The sequence below is a fragment of the Salmo salar genome, chromosome ssa14, assembly GCF_905237065.1.
Source record: "Salmo salar chromosome ssa14, Ssal_v3.1, whole genome shotgun sequence".
Taxonomy (NCBI): domain Eukaryota; kingdom Metazoa; phylum Chordata; class Actinopteri; order Salmoniformes; family Salmonidae; genus Salmo; species Salmo salar.
Genome location: NC_059455.1, coordinates 98,393,336 through 98,413,340, shown reverse-complemented (window position 1 = coordinate 98,413,340; position 20,005 = coordinate 98,393,336). Strand labels below are relative to the sequence as shown.

At 41.7% G+C, this 20,005-nt stretch overlaps 1 protein-coding gene across 1 annotated transcript in view; it reads right to left on the bottom strand.

The window, feature by feature from the left end:
- Nucleotides 1–20,005, bottom strand: part of csmd2 (CUB and Sushi multiple domains 2) — a 776,204-nt gene that overhangs the window by 78,778 nt on the left and 677,421 nt on the right. Inside the window, exon 50 of the mRNA XM_045695078.1 lies at nt 15,395–15,583. Within this exon, the coding sequence (XP_045551034.1) occupies nt 15,395–15,583 (189 nt within the window). The remainder of the gene's footprint in view (nt 1–15,394; nt 15,584–20,005) is intronic.

Genomic DNA, 20,005 nt, shown 5'->3' with positions numbered 1-20,005 from the left:
CCTCCATCAATACATTAGAGGATCCCCACACCTCCATCAATACATTAGAGGATCCCCACACCTCCATCAATACATTAGAGGAATCCCCACACCTTCAACAATACATTAGAGGATCCATACACCTCCATCAATACATTAGAGGATCCATACACCTCCATCAATACATTAGAGGATCCCCACACCTCCATCAATACATTAGAGGAATCCCCACACCTCCATCAATACATTAGAGGAATCCCCACACCTCCATCAATACATTAGAGGATCCCCACACCTCCATCAATACATTAGAGGATCCATACACCTCCATCAATACATTAGAGGATCCCCACACCTCCATCAATACATTAGAGGATCCCCACACCTCCATCAATACATTAGAGGATCCCCACACCTCCATCAATACATTAGAGGATCCCCACACCTCCATCAATACATTAGAGGATCCCCACACCTCCATCAATACATTAGAGGATCCCCACACCTCCATCAATACATTAGAGGATCCCCACACCTCCATCAATACATTAGTGGATCCCCACACCTCCATCAATACATTAGAGGATCCCCACACCTCCATCAATACATTAGAGGATCCCCACACCTCCATCAATACAATAGAGGATCCATACACCTCCATCAATACATTAGAGGATCCCCACACCTCCATCAATACATTAGAGGATCCATACACCTCCATCAATACATTAGAGGATCCCCACACCTCCATCAATACATTAGAGGATCTCCACACCTCCATCAATACATTAGAGGATCCATACACCTCCATCAATACATTAGAGGATCCATACACCTCCATCAATACATTAGAGGATCCCCACACCTCCATCAATACATTAGAGGATCCCCACACCTCCATCAATACATTAGAGGATCCCCACACCTCCATCAATACATTAGAGGATCCCCACACCTCCATCAATACAATAGAGGATCCATACACCTCCATCAATACATTAGAGGATCCCCACACCTCCATCAATACATTAGAGGATCCCCACACCTCCATCAATACATTAGAGGATCCCCACACCTCCATCAATACATTAGTGGATCCATACACCTCCATCAATACATTAGAGGAATCCCCACACCTCCATCAATACATTAGAGGATCCCCACACCTTCATCAATACATTAGAGGATCCCCACACCTCCATCACTACATTAGAGGATCCCCACACCTCCATCAATACATTAGAGGATCCCCACACCTCCATCAATACATTAGAGGAATCCCCACACCTCCATCAATACATTAGAGGATCCCCACACCTCCATCAATACATTAGAGGATCCCCACACCTCCATCAATACATTAGAGGATCCCCACACCTCCATCAATACATTAGAAGCCTGGACATGAACATTTCTATACAACAGAATGAGAGATTTTGAAAGTGTACCAGAAAGTAACCTACAGTGGCAAGAACAAGTTTATGAACCCTTTGGAATTACCTGGATTTCTGCATAAATTGGTCATCAAATTTAATCTGATCTTCATCTAAGTCACAACAATAGACAAACACAGTCTGCTTAAACTGATAAAACACAAACAATTATACATTTTCATGTCTTTATTGAACACACCGTGTAAACATTCACAGTGCAGGGTGGGAAAAGTATGTGAAGCCCTGGATTTAATAACTGGTTGACCCTCCTTTGGCAGCAATAACCTCAACCAAACGTTTTCTGTAGTTGCGGATCAGACCTGCACAACGGTCAGGAGGAATTTTGGACAATTCCTCTTTACAAAACTGTTTCAGTTCAGCAATATTCTTGGGATGTCTGGTGTGAACGGCTCTCTTGAGGTCAGGCCACTGCATCTCAATCACGTTGAGGTCAGGACTCTGACTGAGCCACTCCAGAAGGCGTATTTTCTTCTGTTGAAGCCATTCTGTTGTTGATTTACTTCTGTGTTTTGTGTCGTTGTCCTGTTGCATCACCCAACTTCTGTTGAGCTTCAATTGGAGGACAGAAAGCCTAACATTATCCTGCAAAATGTCTTGACAAACTTGGGAATTCATTTTTCCGTCAATGATAGCAAGCTGTCCAGGCCCTGAGGCAGCAAAGCAGCCCCAAACCATGATGCTCACTCCACCATACTTTACAGTTGGGATGAGGTTTTGATGTTGGTGTGCTGTGCCTTTTTTTTCTCCACACATAGTGTTGTGTTTTCCTTCCAAACAACTCAAAAGAAAAATACAATAATTTGTGTGTTATTAGTTTAAGCACACTGTGTTTGTCTATTGGTGTGACTAAGATGAAGATCAGATCAAATTTGGTGACCAATTGATGCAGAAATCCAGATAATTCCAAATGGTTCACATACTTTTTCTTGCCACTTTACATGGGGGGGGAATTCCGACCAGAGTTAAGCTAATATAAATGGAATGTAAATTCCTTTATATGCACTTTTCTCTCAACCCATATTCTGAGCCTTTCAACATAAGCATGAGAATACCATGCTATTCACCCGCTATTCGTTTGGGGTTGAGATGGAATAAATGAAGGTGTGTCTACCGATACGCTGTATTCTAACCTTGACTTAATTCCCCTCATAATTCTACCGCCTTTATGCAGGAGGAAACCATGAATAAGGTCTAGCCGGTTCCAAGCGGAAAAAACACTGTCATTTACAACTTGATAAGAGCTATTGTCACGTCCTGATCATAGAGAGCTCTTATTTTCTATGGTAGAGTAGATCAGGGTGTGACTGGGGTTTATCTAGTTTATTTATTTCTATGTTGTGTTCTAGTTTATTTATTCTATGTTGGGGTTTTTGTATGATTCCCAATTAGAGGCAGCGGGGTCATCGTTGTCTCTAATTGGGGATCATATTTAAAGTTGTTGTTTTTCCCACCTGTGTTTTGTGGGGAGATTATTTTTGAGTTAGTGCACCGCTGTCGTCACGGTTTGTTGTTTTGCCTCGCTAAGTTTCACATTCAAATTAAAGATGTGGAACGATACTCACGCTGCGCCTTGGTCGCCTTCGTACGACGGACGTGACAGCTATTGATCAGAGCTATTGATCAGAGCTATTGATCAGAGCTGGGTAAATTAGTGATATGTTATGAGATGTGGGATATACAAAGGACACATGTTTTAGACCTATTTTACCTCGTGGGATTGCTGGAGACAAACATGAATCCAGTCATGTGGCAGCAAACTGAAGCATATCAACATATCACCTTTTCCACAGTAAAGTTGATGAAATGCTGTGCATTTGTGCAAAATTTTAAGTTGTACAGCCTTTTAACGGTAATGTCTTAATTATAAACTACCCTGACTTTCTCTGTCTCCTTTTTCTATCGTGTTAAATATGAACCCCTATCAGTATGGACGGTCAGTAGTCCTAATAACCACACATATTCAACTGTACATTTTTTTAGTTTGTTTTTATTTAACCTTTATTTAACGTGGCAAGTCAGTTAAGAACAAATTCTTATTTACAACGACGGCCTACTCCGGCCAAAACACTAACACAGACGACGCTGGGCCAATTGTGCGTCGCCCTATGGGACTCCCAATCACGGCCGGTTATGATACAGACTAGAATCGAACCAGGGTCTGTAGTGACACCTCTACCACTGAGATGCAGTGTCTTAGACCGCTGCGCCACTCGGGAGCCCTATTTACTGTTAGTTCCCTTCAGTTGGTATAGCCTACATTATCATTCCATTTAATTTCATTGTTTTGTTTAGTTTAATTTCATTGTTTACCTTAATTTGCTTCCTCTCTAAACGCCATCACTGCTGTGTGGTTGTTGCTGAGGATCATTAGTAACAGTTGATAATACAAAATAAAAGACATGTAGGCTAATTCAATTTTTATGGAGCGGAGCGCAGACCAAGCTGTAACAGCTTGAAGTTGATGCATGGCGCAATACTTGTCATCACACAGTTCCATGGTTAGTACAGTCCCATGGTTAGTGCAGGTAATGGATGAGGGTATAGCCAACTATTGTACACTCTTCTCCCTGTTATAATTCTGTATACACTAATCTTCCAACATTAGCACAGTAAGCAGTATTGATGCACCGATTCTGGAACCAACATGCCCTGAACAGCTTCTACCCCCATCAGAATGATCAATATTTAAAGGGAAGTGTTTGCGTGTGCGGCGTCTGTTCTTGCAGAAACATGGTCCCTTCCGTGTTTGTTCTTTTTCTTTAAAGTGTTTTTTTAAAGTCGCGATTCACCTCAACCAACTAAGTTTTCAGTGTTATTAAATCGTATATAGCTAATAGAATCTTGGCCAGGTCGCAGTTGTAAATGAGAACTTGTTCTCAACTGGCCTACCTGGTTAAATAAAAAGGGGAAATAAAATATAAATAAAAAAATAAAATAATGAGACAAATAGCAGTACTTTGACTGTTAGTTTTAACAAGCTGTCGACCTAACCGTCAACGGATACAGCGATCCGCAACCGCAGATATCATACACAAGGGATTTCCTGCTTAATCTCCGACCCTTTGCTGCACAAGTCTACACTGCAATGGAACACCACAATCAATACAACAACATGTTCCCAATAAAAGGCATCTAAAACCCAAGGAAGCCTGGCAGTAGAGGAGGAATTAGGAATCGGATTTAAAAAAAAAAAACAGCCCTTCAGAAAACCTCTTCCATCTATTATGCATGGCCATGTAGAAAGCGTGGGGAATTAGACAGAGGAGTTACGGGCTTGTACCCTGCCTGATCTGTCTATCTGAGACCTGAGACCTGGGTTTACTGAACAGGATCCCTACTCCGCTGTGGAGCTGCATTGCTACGTTAGAATGGACCAAAACATCAACTCTGGTAAGAGAAAAGACGGTGGAATTTGTGCGTTCGTCAACGAGAAATATTGCAATCCTGCCCATATTACAACTAAGCACCAGGTCTGTATGAAAGACGTTGAACTCCTTGCTCTTAACCTACGGCTGTACTTCCTGCAGCGGGAAATAAATCAGGTCCAACTATATATTGTTTACATTGCCGTCTCCATTCACACCTGAATAGCTGCCGACTTGATTCATGACCTTGTAATCCCAGGCTGAAAACAGAGTCATCTGAAGCATAAAAGCTGATCATGGGAGACTTTAACATGAACAATCTATCTGAATATTTACCATCATATCAGCAATATGTTACACTCCTAAAGAGACTGAAGACCTCCAGGACTGTTTTGAGTCCACTGACCGGGCGGCCCTGACGGCCTACGCCGGTGACCTGGAAGTTGCAACAGAGAATGTTTTTTTTTTTTAAACGCACACTGAACCATTTTGATGTCAACCGCAATATATCTTACAAATGTTCTATAAATATGTCCTGCAGAGTGTGCTGTCCTTTGCTCTGAAATGCGTGTTTGTGAACATACGAGTGCAAGACCAAGTCAAGCTCCAGCGCTTGATTAAGACGGCGGGAAGGATAATTGGTATAGATTAAGAATCAGCAACACACCTGTACTGTACACCGTAACTCATCCTTCTAAATCTTTAAAGCATTTTTACAAGACAGACTCAAAACGGAGTCACAGCAGCAGCTGGAAAAGGGGAAAGAGACTTCTTCAAAAGAAAATTAAAACAGATAGATATTGGGACTGTTTTATTCCATCAGACATTAGGCTGTATAATTCATAGTCTGTTGGTCCCTCCAGTATACAGCATACTGCACATTCATTTTCAATGTGTAGCTAAAGCACTTTGAATGAATTATATTGTGTAGTTTCTGTGTTTTCATGTTTTATGTACCATCTTATTAGGCACATAACCAAATGAATTACCCCCTGGTGGGATAATAAAGTTGATCTGAATCTGACAGAGTTAACCAAAAGCTACTCTGATTATCTGGATTGAGCCTTGTCACTCAAACTCCTAAAGCTACCCAGACTATCTGGATTGAGCCTTGTCACTAACTCCTAAAGCTACCCAGACTATCTGGATTGAGCCTTGTCACTAACTCCTAAAGCTACCCAGACTATCTGAATTGAGCCTTGTCGCTAACTCCTAAAGCTACCCAGACTATCTGGATTGAGCCTTGTCACTCTAACTCCTAAAGCTACCCAGACTATCTGGATTGAGCCTTGTCACTCTAACTCCTAAAGCTACCCAGACTATCTGGATTGAGCCTTGTCACTCTAACTCCTAAAGCTACCCAGACTATCTGGATTGAGCCTTGTCACTAACTCCTAAAGCTACCCAGACTATCTGGATTGAGCCTTGTCACTCTAACTCCTAAAGCTACCCAGACTATCTGGATTGAGCCTTGTCACTAACTCCTAAAGCTACCCAGACTATCTGGAATGACCCTTGTCACTCAAACTATTTTGACTCATCACATGCACTGCTGCTACCATTTATAAACCTATCCTGTTGACTAGTCACTTTACCCCTGTCACGTATACTCCCTCTCCGTCCTCTAGGTCATCAGCCTGCTGATTATCCCACACACCTGGCACCATATTGTTGCGCACCTGCGCCTCACGACACTCACCTGGACTCCATCACTTCCTTGATTATCGTCCCTATATCTGTCACTCCCCTTGGTTCTTTCCTCAGGTGTTATTGACTCTGTTTTCATGTCGGTGCGTTATTTGTGTTTCGTGTTCATTGTTTATTTTTTTTTATTTTTTTAAACACTCACTCCCTGAACTTGCTTCCTGACTCTCAGCGCACTCGTTACAACCCCTACCTATATGTACATATCTACCTCAATTACCTCGTACCCCTGCTCATTGACTCGGTACTGGTACTGCGTGTACATAGCCACGTTATCGTTATCATTGTGGATTTATTTCTTGTGTTGTTATGTTTATATTATTTATGTTTTTCTCTCTGAATTGTTGGGAAACTTAACATTTCAATGTTAGTTTACGAAGCATTGAAAATGATTTGATGGGTTAAATGTTCAGAACTAATTAAACCACCTTTTTCTTTCTTTAGTACGTAAAAGCTCCACAAAACCAGTTTTTTTATGATTCATAAAAAACTTTCTAAAACCTAGATAATCTACAAGATTAGAGTATTTTTTAATCTGGTTTGAGGTCACTTCGAAATGTCCTTGTTTTTGAAAGAAAAGCACATTTTGTTGTCCATTAAAATAACATCAAATTGATCATTAATACAGTGTAGACATTGTTAATGTTGTAAATGACTATTGTAGCTGGAAACGACAGATTTTTTATGGAATATCTAGGCGTACAGAGGCCCATTATCAGCAACCATCACTCATGTGTTCCAATGGCACATTGTGTTAGCTAATCCAAGTTTTTCATTTTAAAAGGTTAATTGATCATTATAAAACCCTTTTGCAATTATGTTAGCACAGCTGAAAACTGTTGTTATGGTTAAAGAAGCAATAAAACTGGCCTTCTTTAGACTAGTTGAGTATCTGGAGCATCAGCATTTATGGGTTCGATTACAGGTTCAAAATGGCAAGAAACAAAGAACTTTCTTCCGAAACTTGTGTCTATTCTTGTTCTGAGAAACGAAGGCTATTCCATGTGAGAAATTGCCAAGAAACTGAAGATCTCATACAACGCTGTGTACTACTCCCTTCACAGAACAGTGCAAACTAGCTTTAATCAGAATAGAAAGAGTGGGAGGCCCCGGTGCACAACAGAGCAAGAGGACAAGTACATTAGAGTGTCTAGTTTGAGAAACAGACGCCTCACAAGTCCTCAACTGGCAGCTTTATTAAATAGTACCCGCAAAACACCAGTCTCAACGTCAACAGTGAAAAGGCAACTCTGGGATGCTGGCCTTCTAGGCAGAGTTGCAAAGAAAAAGCTGGCCCCTATTCCCAGTGATAAGTAATTGTATAAGTGTGCCCTTGGTTCACCATTGTCTTGTCGATTATTGTTCTATGTCCGTTGGTCGTGTGAGTACCTGTGCTGTGTGTTTTGGATTTCGTGCCACTGTGGATTACGCAGATGATTACAGGTCTCGCCCTGTGTGTTAATCATTGTGTTATATTTTTTCAAGATCCTCCTCGCTCTTTTGTTCGGATTTCTACCCTATGTGTTGTAACATGTTTGTTTGGTCTTCGTCCCTGTGCCTTTACATGGCTTGCTGTAATTTGGGGTAAAGAAATTAAAAATCATATTACGCATTCCCGCGCTTGTCGCCCGATCTTTATACCAGCACGACAGCGATTGAATAAGGTAAATACTCTTAATGCGTGCATAGGAAAAGGCGTACATTTCCTAAGTCTGAATCGGCCCCTATCTGAATACATAAATGAAAAGAACACTGTAGAATCCTTCTAGAATCCTATTCAGTTTCAGTAGTATTTATGTAAACTCAGCAAAAAAAGGAAATGTCCTCTCACTGTCAACTGCGTTTATTTTCAGCAAACTTAACATGTGTAAATATTTGTATGAACATAACAAGATTCAACAACTGAGACATGAACTGAACAAGTTCCACAGACATGTGATTAACAGATATTGAATAATGTGTCCCTGAACAAAGGGGAGGTCAAAATCAAAAGTAACAGTCAGTGTCTGGTGTGGCCACCAGCTGCATTAAGTTCTGCAGTGCATCTCCTCCTCATGGACTACACCAGATTTGCCAGTTCTTGCTGTGAGATGTTACACCACTCTTCCACCAAGGCACCTGCAAGTTCCCGGACATTTCTGGGGGGAACGGCCCTAGCCCTCACCCTCCGATCCAACAGGTCCCAGATGTGCTCAATGGGATTGAGATCCGGGCTCTTAGCTGACCATGGCAGAACACTGACATTCCTGTCTTGCAGGAAATCACGCACAGAATGAGCAGTATGGCTGGTGGCATTGTCATGCTGGAGGGTCATGTCAGGATGAGCCTGCAGGAAGGGTACCACATGAGGGAGGAGGTCTTCTCTGTAACGCACAGCGTTGAGATTGCCTGCAATGACAACAAGTTCAGTCCGATGATGCTGTGACACACCGTCCCAGACCATGACGGACCCTCCACCTCCAAATCGATCCCGCTCCAGAGTACAGGCCTCGGTGTAACGCTCATTCCTTAGACGATAAACACGAATCCAACCATCACCCCTGGTGAGACAAAACCGCGACTCGTCAGTGAAGAGCACTTTTTGCCAGTCCTGTCTGGTCCAGTGACGGTGGGTTTGTGCCCATAGGCGACGTTGTTGCCGGTGATGTCTGGTGAGGTCCTGCCTTACAAGCCCTACAAGCCCTCAGTCCAGCCTCTCTCAGCCTGTTGCGGACAGTCTGAGCACTGATGGAGGGATTGTGCGTTCCTGATGTAACTCGGGCAGTTGTTGCCATCCTGTACCTTTCCAGCAGGTGTGATGTTCCGATGTATCGATCCTGTGCAGGTGTTGTTACACGTGGTCTGCCACTGCGAGAACAATCAGCTGTCTGTCCTGTCTCCCTGTAGCTCTGTCTTAGGCGTATCACAGTACGGACATTGCAATTTATTGCCCTGGCCACATCTGCAGTCCTCATGCCTCAAGCACTTTCACACAGGTTAGCTGGGACCCTGGGCATCTTTTTTTGGTGTTTATCAGAGTCAGTAGAAAGGCCTCTTTAGTTTCCTAAGTTTTCATAACTGTGACCTTAATTGCCTTCCGTCTAATCTAATCTTCTTAATGACCATTCCACAAGTGCATGTTCATTAATTGTTTATGGTTTTTATTGTACCTTTATTTAACTAGGCAAGTCAGTTAAGACCAAATTCTTTTTTTTCAATGATGGCCTGGGAACAGTGGGTTAACTGCCTTCGTCAAGGGGCAGAACGACATATTTTTACCTTGTCTGCTCGGGGATTCGATCTTGCAACCTTTCGGTTACAAGTCCAACACTCAAACCACTAGGCTACCTGCTGCCCCTCCACTCTAACCACTAGGCTACCCTGCCGCCCCTCCACTCTAACCACTAGGCTACCTGCCGCCCCAATGGTTCATTGAACAAGCATGCCAAACAGTGTTTAAACCCTTTTACAATGACGATCTGTGAAGTTGTTTGGATTTTTACGAATTATCACTGAAAAAGGGCCGTTTCTTTTTTTTTGCTGAGTTTATGTCTGAAGCCCTGTCCCAATGTCTAGGCAGCTGTGTTGAAGTGGCTGGCTTCCATTTCTTAATTTGAATCAGCCACTGAGTTTGACCAATTTGGGCCATTTAAGTGCCTAAGTAGAGGTAAAAACTTGTAGGCACAGAAGCCTAAAGGAAACTGAGTTGACCATACATGTTGACCATCCATGTGGTATTCACTTCCATCAAAATAGGCTAGTAGCTAGTTGTATTCATTAAATATGCATGCAGTGCATTCAGAAAGTATTCAAAACTCTTGACTTTTTCCACAATTTGTTACGTTACAGACTTATTATAAAATGTATTAAATAGTTTTGTTTCCTCAACAATCTACACACAATACCCCATAATGACAAAGGAAAAACAGGTTTTTAGACATTTTTGCAAATGTATATATAAAAAAAAATTATTACATTTACATAAGTATTCAGACCCTTTACTCAGTACTTTGTTGAAGTAGCTTTGGCAGCGATTACAGCCTCGAGTCTTATTGGGTATGATGCTACAAGCTTGGCACGCCTGTTTTGGGGGTGTTTCTCCCATTGTACTCTACACATCACCTCAAGCTCTGTCAGGTTGGATGGGGAGCGTCACTGCACAGCTATTTTCAGGTCTCTCCAGAGATGTTCAACTGGGTTCAAGTCCGGGCTTGGGCTGGGCCATTCTAGGACATTCAGAGACTTGTCCCGAAGCCACTCCTGTATTGTCTTGGCTGTGTGCTTAGGGTCATTGTCCTGTTGGAAGGTGAACCATAGCCCCAGTCTGAGGTCCTGAGTGCTCTGGAGCAGTTTTTCATCAAGGATCTCTCTGTACTTTGCTCCGTTCATCTTTCCCATGATACCTTCCCTCAATCCTGCCGCTGAAAAACATCCCAACAGCATGATGCTGCCACCACCATGCTTCACTGTAGGGATGGTGCCAGGTTTCCTCCAGACGTGACGCTTGGCATTCAGGCTAAATAGTTCAATCTTGGTTTCATCAGACCAGAGAATCTTGTTTCTCATGGTCTGAGAGTCCTTTAGTTGACTTTTGGTAAACTCCAAGTGGGCTGTCGTGCCTTTTACTGAGGAGTGGCTTCCGTCTGGCTACTCTACCATAAAGGCCTGATTTGTGGAGTGCTGCAGAGATGGTTGTCCTTTTTGGAAGGTTCTCCCATCTCCAAGGAGGAACTCTGGACCTCTGTCAGAGTAACCATCGGGTTCTTGGTCACCTCCCTGACTAAGGCCTTTCTCCCACGATTGCTCAGTTTGGCCGGGCTGCCAGCTCTAGGAAGAGTCTTGGTGGTTCCAAACTTCTTCCATTTAAGAATGATGTAGGCCACTGTGTTCTTGGGGACCTTCAATGCTGCAGAATTTTTTTGGTACCTTTTCCCAGATCTGTGCCTCAAGACAATCCTGTCTCGGTGCTCTACTGACAATTCCTTTGACCTCATGGCTTGGTTTTTGCTCTGACATGCACTGTCAACTGTGGGACCTTATATAGACAGGTGTGTGCCTTTCCCGATCACGTCCAATCAATTGAATTTACCACAGATGGACTCTAATCAAGTTGTATAGTCGTGGCCAAAAGTTTTGAGAATGACACAAATATTAATTTTCACAAAGTCTGCTGCCTTAATTTGTATGATGGCAATTTGCATATACTCCAGAATGTTATGAAGAGTGATCAGATGAATAGCAATTAATTGCAAAGTCCCTCTTTGCCATGCAAATTAACTGAATCCCCCAAAAATATTTCCACTGCATTTCAGCCCTGCCACAAAAGGACCAGCTGACATGTCAGTGATTCTCTTGTTAACACAGGTGTGAGTGTTGACGAGGACAAGGCTGGAGATCACTCTGTCATGATGATTGAGTTCGAATAACAAACTGGAAGCTTCAAAAGGAGGGTGGTGCTTAGAATCATTGCTCTTTCTCTGTCAAACATGGTTACCTGCAAGGAAACACGTGCCGTCATCATTGCTTTGCAGGATATTGCTGCCAGTAAGATTGCACCTAAATCAACCATTTATCGGATCATCAAGAACTTCAAGGAGAGCGGTTCAATTGTTGTGAAGAAGGCTTCAGGGCGCCCAAGAAAGTTCAGCAAGCGCCAGGACCGTCTCCTAAAGTTGATTCAGCTGCCGGATCGGGGCACCACCAGTACAGAGCTTATTCAGGAATGCAGTAGGCAGGTGTGAGTGCATCTGCACGCACAGTGAGGCGAAGACTTTTGGAGGATGGCCTGGTGTCAAGAAGGGCAGCAAAGAAGCCACTTCTCTCCAGGAAAAACATCAGGGACAGACTGATATTCTGCAAAAGGTACAGGGATTGGACTGCTGAGGACTGGGGTAAAGTCCTTTTCTCTGATGAATCCCCTTTCCGATTGAATAGGGGCATCCGGAAAAAAACTTGTCCGGAGAAGACACGGTGAGCGCTACCATCAGTCCTGTGTCATGCCAACAGTAAAGCATCCTGAGACCATTCATGTGTGGGGTTGCTTCTCAGCCAAGGGAGTGGGCTCACTCACAATTTTGCCTAAGAACACAGCCATGAATAAAGAATGGTACCAACACATCCTCCGAGAGCAACTTCTCCCAACCATCCAGGAACAGTTTGGTGACGAACAATGCCTTTTCCAGCATGATGGAGCACCTTGCCATAAGGCAAAAGTGATAACTAAGTGGCTTGGGGAACAAAACATCGATATTTTGGGTCCATGGCCAGGAAACACCCCAGACCTTAATCCCATTGAGACCTTGTGGTCAATCCTCAAGAGGTGGGTGGACAAACATAAACCCACAAATTCTGACAAACTCCAAGCATTGATTATGCAAGAATAGGCTGCCATCAGTCAGGATGTGGCCCAGAAGTTAATTGACAGCATTCCAGGGCGGATTGCAGAGGTCTTGAAAAAGGGTCACCACTGCAATTATTGACTTTTTGCATCAACTTCATGTAATTGTCAATAAAAGCCTTTGACACTTATGAAATGCTTGTAATTATACTTCAGTATTCCACAGTAACATCTTACAAAAAATATCTAAAGACACTGAAGCAGCAAATATTTGTGTCATTCTCAAAAACTTTTGGCCACGACTGTAGAATCATCTCAAGGATGATCATTGGAAACAGGATGCAACTGAGTCTCATACCGAAGAGTCTGAATACTTATGCACCCCTGGTCGGGCCCCAGCGAAAAATCCTATCGCCATTAGCATAACAAAATTTAATATATATATTTTTCAAATATAGGAATATGTTATATCGTTTTATAGATACACCTCTCCTGAATCGAACCACGTTGTCCGATTTCAAAAAGGCTTTACAGCAAAAGCAAAACATTAGATTATGTTAGAGGAGTATATCGGAAAAGTAGGCACATAGCCATTTTCCGACCAACCACATGCATCACAAATAACCAAAAAACAGCTAAATGCAGCACTAACCTTGACAATCTTCATCAGATGACACTCCTAGGACATCATGTTACACAATACATGCATTCTTTTGTTCGATAAAGTTCATATTTATATATAAAAACAGCATTTTACATCGGCGCGTGACGTTGACTAACTATTTTCCCTCAAATGCATCCAGTGAAACAGCGCTACAATTTACTAAATTACTATTCGAAAACATTTTTAAAATGTAATATTGTCATTCTAAGATTTATAGATGAATATCTCTTGAAAGCACCTGTAATGCGAGATTTAAAAATAATTTTACTGGGTAATCACACTTTGCGATAAAAGGGGATGCGATACTCAGAAAAATAGGCTACCGTTACAGGTCAGCGCCATCTTGGAACAATCGCATATCAATTCTACTCTTGTATACTATTGTCAATAATCCCTTACCTTTGATTATCTTCATCAGAAAGCACTTCCAGGAATCCCAGGTCCACAACAAATGTATTTTCGTTCGAAAAAGTTAATCCTTTACGTCCCAATAGCTTGTTCTTGTTAGCGCGTTCTGAAGGCTGCTCCAAAACTTCCGTTGGCCGCGGGACTCCTCTTTCAATAAAATTAATTTTTTTTAAATTTAGGTTCATCCAAACATGTCAAACGTTGTATAACATAAATCTTTAGGGCCTTTTTCAACCAGAGCTCCAATAAGATTCAAGGGGGACGATTGCATTGTCTTTCTAAATGTTTCGAAAGGGGAGGGTAGCCAGGGGCGCCGGCGTCATAATGGTGATGGCCCTCCTCATGTGACCACTTTCCACAGCCTCTCATTCAGTCAGTTTTCACAGTAGGAGACTCAAACCACTTTGTAAAGACTGGGGACATCTAGTGGAAGCAATAGGAAGTGCTCAATGAACCATAGCTCACGGTGTGATTTATAGGCAAAGTGATGAAGTTGAGTCCGCAATTCAGAATTCCACATCCTGTTACGATCGGTCTCGGGGTTTTGACTGCCATATGAGTTCTGTTATACTCACAGACACCATTCAAACAGTTTTAGAAACTTTAGGGTGTTTTCTATCCACAAGTATTAATTATATGCATATCCTAGCTTCTGAGTTTGAGTAGGAGGCCGTTTAAAATGGGCACAAATTTTTTTCAAAAATCGCTGTAGTGCCCCCTATCCTAGGCGACCGTCAAGAGGATTTATGCAAGTAAGCTATTTGTTTAATATAAGTTTAATATTTTTAATACATCTGTTTTCACTTTGTCTCTATGGGGTTGTGTGTAAATTGATGAGGATTTATTTTATTTGATCAATTTTAGAAAAATGCTGTAACGTAACAAAATGTGGAAAAAGTCAAGGGGTCTGAATACTTTACGAACTGTTTATAAATTACTTTTGTACAAAGTCCCCCCCATTTTAGGGAACAAAAAGCATAGGGACAAATTCCATATATATTGGCAGAGCGGTATGGGGGCATTCCATACCGTATGTAGATTCCCTGTGGTTCATGTCCTTACCTTGGCAGAGCGGTACGGGGGCGTTCCATACTGAATGTAGATTCCCTGTGGTTCATGTCCTTACCTTGGCAGAGCTGTATGGGGGCGTTCCATACTGAATGTAGATTCCCTGTGGTTCATGTCCTTACCTTGGCAGAGCGGTATGGGGGCGTTCCATACTGAATGTAGATTCCCTGTGGTTCATGTCCTTACCTTGGCAGAGCGGTACGGGGGGGCGTATGTAGCTTCCCTGTGGTTCATGTCCTTACCTTGGCAGAGCGGTACGGGGGCGTTCCATACTGTATGTAGCTTCCCTGTGGTTCATGTCCTTACCTTGGCAGAGCGGTACGGGGGCGTTCCATACTGAATGTAGATTCCCTGTGGTTCATGTCCTTACCTTGGCAGAGCGGTACGGGGGGGCGTTCCATACTGAATGTAGATTCCCTGTGGTTCATGTCCTTACCTTGGCAGAGCGGTACGGGGGCGTTCCATATATAAATCCCCTGAGGGGTGCGGGTGCAGGTGGCACTGCTTTGGCCAATCAGACGAAAGCCTTGGTCACAGCTGAAGCGCAGGGTACTGCCTAGCTTGGTGCCTGTCTGACTGTGGACTGTTCCATTCAGAGGGTTGCTAGGTGGGCTGCAGTACGCCGCTGTGAATAAACAAACAACAGCATTTAATAAAATAACAACAACAACATTTAAATATTCGGAATAAATCTGAAACGTTTCCTCAGTTTTCTAGCTGGGCTGCAATAAAGCTGCTGTGAATAAACAAAGTAACAACTTTTATGATTAAAAGTCTGAAACGTTTCAAAAGATGGTGAAAACATTGTTAATATTATGAATAAACAAAGAAACAATAGTTGGTCGAAACAGTGGTAATATACTGCACAACGACAGTGGTAATATACTGCACAACGACAGTAGTAATATACTGTAATATACTGTACAACAACAGTAGTAATATACTGTACAACGACAGTGGTAATATACTGTACAACGACAGTAGTAATATACTGCACAACGGCAGTGGTAATATACTGTAATATACTGTACAACGACAGCAGTAATATACTGCACAACGACAGTGGTAATATACTGTACAACGACAGTAGATATATACTGCACAACGACAGTGGTAATATACTGTAATATACTGTACAACGACAGTAGTAATATACTGTACAACGACAGTAGTAATATACTGCACAACGACAGTGGTAATATACTGTACAATGACAGTAGTAATATACTGCACAACGACAGTAGTAATATACTGTAATATACTGTACAACGACAGTGGTAATATACTGCACAACGACAGTAGTAATATACTGTAATATACTGCACAACGACAGTAGTAATGAACAACGACAGTGGTAATATACTGTACAACGACAGTAGTAATATACTGTACAACAACAGTAGTAATATACTGTACAACGACAGTAGTAATATACTGTAATATACTGCACAACGACAGTAGTAATATACTGTAATATACTGTACAACGACAGTGGTAATATACTGTAATATACTGTACAACGACAGTAGTAATATACTGTAATATACTGCACAACGACAGTAGTAATATACTGTAATATACTGTACAACGACAGTAGTAATATACTGTAATATACTGTACAAGGACAGTGGTAATATACTGTACAACGACAGTAGTAATATACTGTACAACGACAGTAGTAATATACTGTACAACGACAGTGGTAATATACTGTACAACGACAGTAGTAATATACTGTAATATACTACACAACGACAGTAGTAATATACTGTAATATACTGCACAACGACAGTAGTAATATACTGTACAACGACAGTGGTAATATACTGTACAACGACAGTAGTAATATACTGTACAACGACAGTGGTAATATACTGTAATATACTGTACAACGACAGTAGTAATATACTGTACAACGACAGTAGTAATATACTGTAATATACTGTACAACGACAGTGGTAATATACTGTAATATACTGTACAACGACAGTAGTAATATACTGTACAACGACAGTGGTAATATACTGTAATATACTGTACAACGACAGTAGTAATATACTGTACAACGACAGTAGTAATATACTGTACAACGACAGTAGTAATATACTGTAATATACTGTACAACGACAGTAGTAATATACTGTAATATACTGCACAACGACAGTAGTAATATACTGTAATATACTGCACAACGACAGTAGTAATATACTGTACAACGACAGTGGTAATATACTGTAATATACTGTACAACGACAGTAGTAATATACTGTAATATACTGCACAACGACAGTAGTAATATACTGTAATATACTGTACAACGACAGTGGTAATATACTGTACAACGACAGTAGTAATATACTGTACAACGACAGTAGTAATATACTGTAATATACTGTACAACGACAGTAGTAATATACTGTAATATACTGCACAACGACAGTAGTAATATACTGTAATATACTGCACAACGACAGTGGTAATATACTGCACAATGACAGTGGTAATATACTGTACAACGACAGTAGTAATATACTGTAATATACTGCACAACGACAGTGGTAATATACTGCACAACGACAGTGGTAATATACTGTACAACGACAGTGGTAATATACTGTAATATACTGTACAACGACAGTGATAATATACTATACAACGACAGTAGTAATATACTGTAAAATAACAGTGGTAATATACTGTAAAACGACAGTAGTAATATACTATACAACGACAGTGGTAATATAGTGTACAACGAAGTAATATACTATACAACGACAGTAGTAATATACTATACAACGACAGTGGTAATATACTGTAAAACGAAGTAATATACTATACAACGACAGTGGTAATATCCTGTAAAACGAAGTAATATACTATACAACGACAGTGAGCAGAGCTCAGCATTTAAACAGTATTCTAACTGAGCAATATTCCTTTGCTCTAATTTAGCAAGCAGTTGTTTATCAACAAATAGTTATACATAATATCTGTAGGGAATCTACAGATGGAAAAACTGGACTATCTAAATAAAGTGTGTTTTCAAAAACAACAAAATAAGGGAGAGAGAGAGAGAGAGAGAGAGAGAGAGCTCAGTGTGCTGCAAAACAGAAATGGAAGCTAGACTGAGGCCAGAGATCATAAGATGTCTATGTAAACAATATAAAAAAGTTCTATGTCGTTTTTTTTGGTAGCAAACAAAATATACAACTGTAATAATCCCATTCTGAGTGATTCAACAAGTCTGGGGTCTGGGTTTCTCTCGGACGAAATGGGGGGATCTGAAATATAGACTGTTGGACACACACACACACACACTGACACACACACACACACACACACACACACAGCAATAGAGCCAGCTACGTCAGAGGAGAAGGAATTTGAGATTAAACCCATTGGAATGATAACGGACCGTGTGACGTGAAGTGTGGCATTGAGCGGAGGGGAGATTTGCGAGGAAGTGGACCACGAACACAGAAAAAAGCGTATCATTCATTACGGTTAATCTCTATGACTATATTACTATAAATATCTCCATAAAAATGCTAATTCTGGACCCAAAACGCTGTATCCCATCCAACGCAATGAACAGACAATTCAGATAAGGTTCCCCTACGGTATAAAAAGTTATGGCTGTTCGTTGTTAAAACCGAGTGATTATATATATATATATATATATATATATATATATATGCAGTTTATGGGCTGCTGTAGCTCTCTCCTCCCTCCCTCCCTCCCCCTCCCTCCCTCCCTCCCTCCCTCCCTCCCTCCCTCCCTCCCTCCCTCCCTCCCTCCCTCCCTCCCTCTCTCTCTCTCTCTCTCTCTCTCTCTTTCTCTCTCTCTCTCTCTCTCTCTCTCTCTCTCTCTCTCTCTCTCTCTCTCTCTCTCTCTCTCTCTCTCTCTCTCTCTCTCTCTCTCTCTCTCTCTCTCTCTCTCTCTCAAACAAATTGTTTCACGGAGGCAGAAAATGTGAAACTTTTTTTGAGTATGCCCCCTTGACCATTTTTGTAGTGGTGGGGAATAGGTGTTAGATAAGGGAACCATATAATGGGGATTTAACGCTGTAAAACACCATGATCCTATTCAATAGGTGTTAGATAAGGGAATCATATAATGGGGATTTAACACTGTAAAACAATAGGTGTTAGATAAGGGAATCATATAATGGGGATTTAACACTGTAAAACAATAGGTGTTAGATAAGGGAATCATATAATGGGGATTTAACACTGTAAAACAATAGGTGTTAGATAAGGGAACCATATAATGGGGATTTAACACTGTAATTCAATAGGTGTTAGATAAAGGAACCAAAGTAGCCGGGGGACAGTGCGTTGTGATTTTGGCTCTGCTCTAGGCTGCATCCCAAAGAGCACACTATTCCCTACATGGTGCTCTAGGCTGCATCCCAAAGAGCACACTATTCCCTACACGTTGCTCTAGGCTGCATCCCAAAGAGCACACTATTCCCTACACGGTGCTCTAGGCTGCATCCCAAAGAGCACACTATTCCCTACATGGTGCTCTAGGTTGCATCCCAAAGAGCACACTATTCCCTACATGGTGATCTAGGGCGCATCCCAAAGAGCACACTATTCCCTACATGGTGCTCTAGTCTGCATCCCAAAGAGCACACTATTCCCTACATGGTGATCTAGGGCGCATCCCAAAGAGCACACTATTCCCTACATGGTGCTCCAGGCCGCATCTCAAATAGCACCCTATTCCCTAATTTGGACCAGTAGTGCACTATGTAGGGAATAGGGTGCAAGCAAATGAGTGAAGAGAGAGAAAGAAGGAAGGGAACAAATTAAAAAGAGATAGCAAGAAAAGAAGAATGGGAGCGGGGGAGCAGGTGTGTTGCTACAGCTGGTGATGGAGGAGATGACGAAGGGCCACGGAGATAAAAGATGGATTGATAAAGAAAACAGTACAAAACGTAGAATCTGTTCTCGCCATCTGTCTGGTTCCCACTGAGGTATCCTAACAGAAGGGGACTCCATATTGATGAACCCAACCAACCTGTGAGCTGCTGTCTGCCGCT